The 9,051-nt window shown below is 39.2% G+C and overlaps 1 protein-coding gene across 6 annotated transcripts in view; it reads left to right on the forward strand.

Annotated features, from left to right (window-relative positions):
• Positions 1 to 8,231, forward strand: part of LRRFIP1 (LRR binding FLII interacting protein 1) — a 105,231-nt gene extending 97,000 nt beyond the window's left edge. For 5 of the 6 annotated variants that reach the window (XM_025213944.1, XM_025213941.1, XM_025213942.1 and 2 more), the window contains 4 exons: positions 2,193 to 2,310; positions 2,875 to 2,954; positions 3,606 to 3,710; positions 6,048 to 8,231. In XM_025213944.1, the coding sequence (XP_025069729.1) occupies positions 2,193 to 2,310; positions 2,875 to 2,954; positions 3,606 to 3,710; positions 6,048 to 6,158 (414 nt within the window). In that variant the 3' untranslated portion in view covers positions 6,159 to 8,231. Of the gene's footprint in view, positions 1 to 2,192; positions 2,311 to 2,874; positions 2,978 to 3,605; positions 3,711 to 6,047 lie in introns of all 6 variants that reach the window. The other variant, XR_003095982.1, reaches the window with a different exon arrangement.
• The last annotated feature ends 820 nt before the right edge of the window (positions 8,232 to 9,051 follow it).

The following is a 9,051-nucleotide window of genomic DNA, read 5'->3' on the forward strand; positions in this document are numbered from 1 at the left end:
TTCAGCAGACAAAAATATTTGAAATATAACAAGCACAGCAGATCATGTCAATCAAACAACACCTGGTTTGGTTTTCTCTTTTCAAATTCTCAGTGATCCAAACTGTGATTCTATTCTATAGGAGCTGGACTCAGCTTTGTATGTTCATGTGAGAGTACAAGGCAGATTGCTACCAGAAACAATTAAAGAAGAAAAAGTAGCAAGCTGAGACTATAGAAATAGCACAAGAACTCTAAAGAGGAGACTTTTCTCCAAGTGTATAGAGTTATCCCAGAAAACTGTATCTCTGACTTCTTCTAGTCTCTTTGAATTACTCCCCTATTGACCATTATGGGATTCTTCCACACAGGCCAGGCTTTGACCTGCAGTCCATCTTCTTGTGGTAACCATGATTTCTCAGCTGGCTGCCTTAGGCGTGGCCCTGCAATTTGGTCCTTTCTGGGACAGTAACCCTGTTAACCACTGGCTAAAAACCTCAGAGCAAAGCATTGGTTTGTTGGAACAAGACACTTCAGAGAACAAGAAATTTAAATATGAAATAAATGATTTCCCTGATTATCTTCCTGCCTTTAAGGCTTACTGTGCTCTGGATTTGCAGGAAGGTCCTCTTCCTTAGGCTCCCTAGGCACTGTTCTTCCATGTGTCAGCAGTTTTCCATGGAGACAGGTTGACAGTTGAGGTCTTCTGTCCTATGAAGAGCTTTTTAATTGCTTCTAGTCCTGATGTCTAAGCATTTAGTTTTCCCAAACTTCAGTTTCTAGCCTGGAGAATAAGACATGATATTGCCGTGAGCATGTATCCTTATGGTCATCTTTGGGGAGCTGTTGTATTGACTTCCTACTTGTTCTCCCAGGGAGTCTATTAAATTAAATCAGGGGTATCAAATGTATGGCCCATAAATTCCTGAAGTGGCCAGAAATTTGAGGGTGGGGCTAGGAGGGGCATGGCCCACCATGGAATTCCAGTTCTGGATGTGAGAGGGCAATTTTAGGAGGAAGTAGCTCTGAACAAATTAAAGGAAATTATATAAGTGAAGCCCATTGCAAAAACATCATTTTTTATATAGTAGGTTCAGCACTTAATTTCTTGAAGCTATTTCTGCACCAATTATTTTTAGCTGTACTTTCACCACCAATTTACCCCTGGAAGTCCATCCTAGAGTAGGCCAGTTGCAGGTATTTTTGTCACCACATTGTATAGACCTGTTCAGAGTAGAGGTGGGATAACAGGTGACCTATAGTAACATGTCCATATGTGTTAAAATAGTTGAAGTGTTCTCAGTTTAGAGAAAGCTACTGTGCAGAAGAGCAAGATGGAAGTAATGAAGTATGACTAATTGGATCTAACTTTTTCTAAAGGTACAACATTTACATGGAATGCCAATTTATCTAAAAGCAGCCCTTGGTAAAAAACAAAACCTACTTTGAATTTGAGAGAGATGGAAGGAGTATTTGTCCAGAGAAGATTTTAAAAAAAATGTATATACTTGTATCTAATGCTGAAACTATTTTCTCCTTTTGAAGTCTCAAGTTCTAAGAATCCCTGCAACTTCATGTAATAGCAATACAAGCTATAAACTACGTTACCAACAAAACCCTTCTCCTCAGAAATGATTAGTTCTAGTCTTGAACCTAGCGGTTCATTTTCTAAATAATTTGTGATATAAAGGAACATCTAGCACACTAGTGATCAACCTTTTGGCCATGTGGGCTGGATGAGTGGTATGGGGTCAGATGCGGGCTAGATTTCACAGGCAGTGCCAGTGTGCAGGGTCAGTCTGTGGGTACAATCTGGCACATGGGGCTGTCACCTGCCCTACAGGACTCCCCACATATCTGAAATGGCAATAGGAAAACAGTGGCAGCATTAACTGCCACAACTCCCAAAGCTACAAGAATTAACACTGCCACTGCTTCCCTACCGCCAAATTTCCAGACCCAAAGGCAGCTTTGCAGGGTGGATTTGGCCCACAGGCTGGAGGTTGAGCACTACTGATTTAGACAACTATTTTATTGTCAATAAATATTAAAGGACAGACTTTAATTATGGACTTTCTTTCCAGTCAGCAATACTTGGTCTCTGTACCAACCCACTGTTTTAATATATTTGCTAGCATCCAACAATTTACTAATAGGCTGATTTGATCCACACTCTGAGATACTGAAAGTAACAAACTATTTTGGGGATTTCAGATTAGAAAACTAAAAGGACAACTGGAAGAGAAGCAGAAGAATGGCAAGATGGAGACTATTCATTCTGAAAATGAAGTCCTTGAGAATGGGACGGATATGCACATGATTGATCTCCAAAGTAAACTTCATTTCCATTTGAAGAATAAACTGTTGTGTACTGAATGTAATATAGCTGTATAGTGTAAAGTGCACAGGTACAGTGAATGTGTCTCTAAATGAAAATGAATTTTGAATTCTGAGAGAACCTACAAGTGAGAGACTGCCTTGTCTGTCTACTTGTTCAGTTTATTCTTCTTACTTTGAGAATTCTCTCAGTATAATAAATGGTTAGATACACTTCTACAGTAGGTGAGGGATGCCTTTTAGTATTTCAATTTCTGTTCTCAAGACTCTGCATGAACTCAGGTAGGTCTGGACACGGATTTTTATTTCATACTTTACCAGTTCTATTGTGAAAATGGTCAGAGGGGGGTCACTGTAAAGCTTAAGCATGTATACCTGCCAGTTGGGAACTGTTAAGGGAACTTTTACCAAGATATTTAGTGCTAATACATGAAGCATGAACCAGGTACCTACCAGCCCAGCCCAACAAAGTTATGTCACGATAACGTGGTTTATCTAGAACCTGGCCCAGGTTTGATCCTGCATTTCTGGTAATAAATTTGAATTATTTTCTTTTTAGGAGATGCCAACAGGCAGATCAGTGACCTCAAATTTAAACTAGCAAAGTCTGAGCAAGAGATAACGGCACTGGAGCAGAATGTAAGTTCTTGTATGGAGAAAAGGTAAACAGATAAATATGGTTACATGATAAACTAAATAGTTTTTCATGATTCCTTTTGAAGTCAATCTTGTCAGGGTTTCAGGGCAATGTCTTTGTTGTATAGACCAGAAATACTTCCATTTAATTACAGAAATATTCCATAAATCTGAATGAACAGCTCAAAACAATAATAAATGTTAAAGGCAAATATGTTGTAGAACTATTTGGCAAATAAGTGCATTTACTTCAGAATTTTGGTTATAAGCTAGAGTGGGGTTCTTGAGTGACTGAAGACACATAGGCTAGAAAATATGAGGCATTTTGGCACTGCTACTTATTACCCTTATCCTTAGTAAGTTACCAGCACTGTTCTTGAATGATGAAATAATGGCCCAATTTAGTCCTCGTCTCTAGAAAAAGTTGTTCGTAGTTACTTTCAGTATTGGCAGGTTATTGTTATCTCTCTAAATATACCTTAGAGCATTTTCATTGGCACAGTTTTTCTCAAAACGTGTCCTTTAATCTAGTAAGAGAAAAATGGAGATTCCCAACTTCTCAAATATCTCTAAATGGCAAAGACAAGACTGAGAAGTAAAAGTTACTTTATCTTGTATGCTGTTCTTACTGATAAACTTTGCTGTTAAATATAGGTAATACGGTTGGAGGGTCAAGTAACTCGATACAAAACTGCTGCTGAAAATGCTGAAAGAATAGAAGATGAACTGAAAGCTGAAAAACGCAAGCTCCAAAGAGAGGTAATTTATGGTTAGAATATTGTAGTAGACTGTCAGATTCAGTTTGTATGGAAAGGGAAGCAGATATCTATTTCTGAAAGCATTTTTACAACCACAACCACCATTGTTGATTATTGCAGAGTAATAAAAGATGCTTTTGTTTTATTTGTGGTGTTCATGCTGAAGAATTTGGCCTAAATCTTAGCACTTAAATGTAGTTAATGATGTTGCATCTTTGACACTTCACAACAGTACGCTTCCCCCTGAACAGTGCTCTAATGCATGGCACCTCTCCTTTGTATTGGGATTGGTGCCACTGGCCATTCTGTTGTTCATGCTCTGTGGTCATGTCATTCACTACAGTTTTAGTTCATTGACAGTATACAAGTGGTCAGTGTTGCATGTCGCTTGTAGCTGTCAGATCTGAATGTTCATTTGTTCAGCATTTGTAAAGCCAAGTAATCGGTTTAATTTTTTATTTACTTACTTTCATCTTTCTGTGATATGTAAATGAGAAATTACAAGAAAGCTGGCAATATTGTCTTTAGGCTGTCTGAGGATTCATGTTACTACTTAACTACAGTGCTGTACAATACATTTACCTTGAATGAAGAATCTAAGGATGCCTGTAAATGTGTGGGGTGCGTGCTCTGACACGCTGTAATTATAGCACTTTAGAGAAGACTTGGTTAATTGAATCTGCTGGAGCACGTTAATTAGCACACTTCAGCAATCTGTCTCCGTGTATTCAGCATTCCTGTGCTTCAAAATGGCTGCCATTCCCAAGAGCTGCTCTAATTAAAGCGCCCCCTCCTGCCCCTGGAGCATGTGTAAAGATGCCCTAAGTTTTCAACATTTTCAAACTTGGACACCTAAAGTTAACCAAACTAATTCAAACTGCAACTGTTGTAGTAGTCTTCCTGCTTATTGATCATCATTCCCCTGAATAGTCCCTCCCTTGACTCCAATTCATGGTTGTCTTGCATTTCTTTTGTCACCAGCTTCAAAGTTCTTTCTAAATGCCTCTCTCTATTTAAGCTGCCTAGTCAAGCTTCATGTTGCCCATGCCACCCCTACAATTCACCATTATTCTCAAGTTTGTTTGTCCATTTGTCAGCTTCTCTCACCATTGCTTCCATGCCTTCAGGGTCACTTGAGCTTAATACAGACTTCCTGGCCACGTCCACGCATGGTGTAGACGTTTGGTTCCCCAGGGACAACTAGCAGTAGTACGCCTTGCACCACCACTGGTTGTCCCCAGGAAACACCTGTGCCACGTGCATTTTGGTGCACGGCAAGTTACCCTGGGGGCAGTAGGGGAGGCTGAGGCCAGCACTGAGCTTTACCTAGTGTCCCCAAGTACCAAGTGCCTGGCCCTCAGAAGCTCCTGAGGCCAAGTAGCCCTGGCCTGCTCACCAAGCCAGGTTTTTATACCGCTGGGGTCAGCAGCTGTGCTGGTCTCAGCCTTCAGCTCCCCCTAGCTGCAGATCCGGAAGGAGCTGGGCAGGGTCAGTTTTTTCTTCAGGTGGCACAACTTGCCCTACACCAAAGTGTATGTTCAGGCACGTGTGCTGAAGCACAAATCTCCTGCATGTGTAGACGCCTCCCCTGAGGCCAAAGGGAGCATTGAACTGGAGTCTGCCACCTCCTGAAACTAATACTACTAAGTTATTGTATAAAATGTGGCAGTACAACTGACCACCTCCTCCTCTGACTGCATCAAAAGAAAGGATTGACCTCTCCTCAATTTTTAATAGAAATCAGAGGAAGATTCCAGACCATGAATTCTGGGTGAAGTACCCAAAGAGTGGTGAGATTTAAGACATGGCCTTTTCTTCAATATGTCTGATTAAGTGGCAGCCGAGCAGGCTGCGGGTTCTGAGTCAGCTAACTCTTCCTATGAAGTACATCAGGAGTTCAGGCTCCTAACTAACTCAAACCTGTGAATTTCACTCCAAGGGCTGGAAACATAAGAGTTTGGCACTGTGATGTTAATCATCATGTCTAAGTCCTTTTGTGGCTGTGGCCCTGAGCGCCCTCTTCAGTTGGAGTCGAAAGTTCTCCATGATTCTGAGATTCACACAGTTTCCATGGGTCTCTAACTTAGGGCACCCACGTTTCCAGAAATATCACTGTTATAGCTTACTGCTGGAATACTCTGAGGGTCGTTAAAGCACTGGTGCAGGCAGTTGTATAATTTTATAAGAACTTGTTGAAAATCCCTGTACATCTTAGGTTGCTGCAGTATGCAAGCATGACCAGAATAGTGCTGGTAGAACTTCAGCATCGCCTTATCTTTGGAACAGGGAAAGCATTTCAAAATTTACTAATGGCTTTTCTTTTCCTTCCCTCTTTCAGCTTCGCTCTGCATTGGATAAAACTGAAGAGCTTGAAGTGAGCAATGGCCATTTAGTAAAACGTCTGGAGAAGATGAAAGCTAATAGGAGCGCTTTACTTTCTCAGCAATAATTGCCAGCTTTCAGAAACTACTACTTGATGAAATGAGAACAACATTGCAGATGCTTCTGGTTTTGCTGTTTGGGATGCTTTGTACTATGCCTTCTGAGAACAAAAAAACCCCAAACACATGCACTCATTTGCTGTGTGCCACCAAATTGTGGTTCTCTCTACGCCGATTCAAACCTGCTGCACTATATACATAGGAGTAGCCAATCCAAATGGCTGTGCCTATTGATGCCCTTCCACGCAGTACTTTTGGTACGTTTGCAGTACAGTACCTGTATACCAGTTAACAAGCACAGTTGGCATAATGTAAGTTCTCCATCTTGAAAGGCACAGCAGCCATTTATTGCCATTTAAAATGGTGTTCAAAATGTACATTTAAACTTGGACTTGAAGTTTCTGTGTCTTGCTGAAAATTAGAAAAATTACTGTAACTTTTGGACTTCCTCTCATGGCAGTAGCTGCAATTTAGTGACTACAATAGTATATGTATAGTATGCTCTTCATTTACAAATCACTGTGGAGCCACAAGCCATTACAAAACAAAACTCCTTCAGTGGAAATCATGGAAGAAGGTGGTCTTGGAAGCAAAAGTGACCTTAAATGACTTTGCCAATAAACAAAGGAGTTTGGAGGGATTTTTGCACCAGTTCAATCATAAAACTATTTTATTTCAGGGGAAATAGGCAATAGCTTCACTGAATTACAGCTTTTATTTGTATTATTTAATCCCTGTATGCGGAATTGAAGTCAACTACTTTTAAAGGATGTAATGTTACATAAATAAAGCAAAGAAAGGCCACATTTTAAAAAATGGTGGATTTTGCACTTGCATCACTCACTTCACTACAGTTGTCAGAGCAAATGGTATTAATTAAAAAAATGTGCGATGGGTTTTCTACATCAGAAAGCATCTACCAGTACATGAACTGTTAAACTATATGTCTGTATATGTCTAATTTTTGATAAGTAGCCGAGAAGTAAAGAAGCACTTTAGAATACATTGCTGTATATGTTTTTCTACAAATACAGTAGTAGCAAAACTCTCCTCTTTTGGTCCTTAAAAGTTTTCCACTTCCTCTTAAAAAAAAGAACCCTAACTGTTAAAATACCACAGGCAGCTTACAGCTAGCATAACAGATCTGCTCTATCGGAAAGGACTTGGAACGTTTTGTTCAAAAGAGAATAGCAGTTATCTGACAAATAAAGCTCAACCCAAGAAAAAATCCTTAATACATAAAGAATGAAGATGATTGTACCAAGCACTTCAGAATTTTGCTCTGATAAGATTAATTCCCTGTTCCACAAATATTTTTTCATGAACGCTGACTGCTCCTGACTCCCTATACTTCTGCTCACCATCCACTAAGCCAAACAGATTATTTCTTCTTAACTTGCTCTTTGTTTTTCTGGTCCATGCACTATTCTTCTTACTCCCTCCAGATTTAGCTTAGAATATTGGCCATTGCTGTGTTGTCCACTCAGCCTATATTGCCAGTCTCTGTTTTTGGAGCACCTTCATAAAAAGTACAAACCAAAAATATTAACTGAATGCATTTCTGTAACTGGACTAGATAAAAAACACTCCTCCCTACGTTATCTGGATACATTCAGAGATATATGGCTCGTTGTTGGTGGGGAAGGAGTGAAGTAGCTAAATTCATGTTCTGGGAGAAGGATTGGGATGCAGAAGCTTCTGTGGTCTGGAGAAACAAATTCTCATCCATCAGGTGTAGAGCTATTTAGAAGTAAACATCTACCCAAGTCCTTGATTTTATGGGGAGAATATTCTGATGCAGAGACAGGTGTCTTGCCAAATACCTCAAATGAGAAGTGGAAACAGATTTACAACTTTCTATGGCTTGCTTGTAAAATTTCTGGTGTGCAAAACCTTTAGCTCCGACAAAATCCAATGAAGTTTCAGTACACATGCCAGAATATCATGTTAGCAAACAATTAGGTTTTATGACTGCTGCTTGGCATCCTTTTTTATTTGTAATAGAAGTGGAAAATATTGTTCCATGATACAAATCAGAAGAAACAAACTGGTCCAAAAAATTAAAAACAATATTTCATTCATCAGAAAGTGATGTGATTTTTTTTTAAGTAGTTTCCATCTTTCATCCATATGCAGTAGTATCTTATCACAGAAAAAAATCAAACTGAGATATTTCAACCCAGATATAGTTATTCCTCTAGAAATTCTTCCACGTGTAATAAAGTAGCTGAATACGAAAACCATTTTTCCCAACTTTCAATATGACTTAGCTTTAGTTGTAAGTAAAAAGGAAGAAAAAATATTGCAACCTATGTTTTAAACTGTCCTGTGAAGAATGTACAGTAACAGGGCTGTGAATGGTAACAGCCAAGACTCCAATCCTTCTGTTGGTTCCATACTGAGGTGGCTCTGCACCTGCCAGCTGTCAGTCCCGCTGACTTGCCCTGGTTCTGTGTGGATGCTAGTCTCACTATGTGTGTAGCTTGTTAAGGGATCAGGATGAGTGTTCCAATAACTGTATTTAAAATGGCTATCATCTGATTTATTTTTAATGTTTAGTAATAATTTTATTGTTTAAAATATGGAATGTTACCCCAAATGGTTTTTAAAAATCATTTCCTTTATTAGGAAAAACAAGCACATCTGAATTGATATGGAAATGCATAAAAACTCACTAATAAAAATGTTACTTATTTGGGCAATTTCTATGGAGTGGTTTATCATGATAAATGGCTATCCTGGAAAAGGGGTTGTATGGGAAACAACAGACTTTAAATGAGACCATTTGAAATAAGCCATGTTTCATTCTTGATATAACTGCTGACCAAAAAATAAAGTAACAATGATGACATTCCCATTCTAATTGTAAGATATACAATTATTAACAGCTGGTATCTGTAA

The sequence above is a fragment of the Alligator sinensis genome, unplaced genomic scaffold (genome assembly GCF_000455745.1).
Source record: "Alligator sinensis unplaced genomic scaffold, ASM45574v1 scaffold1003_1, whole genome shotgun sequence".
NCBI lineage: Eukaryota > Metazoa > Chordata > Crocodylia > Alligatoridae > Alligator > Alligator sinensis.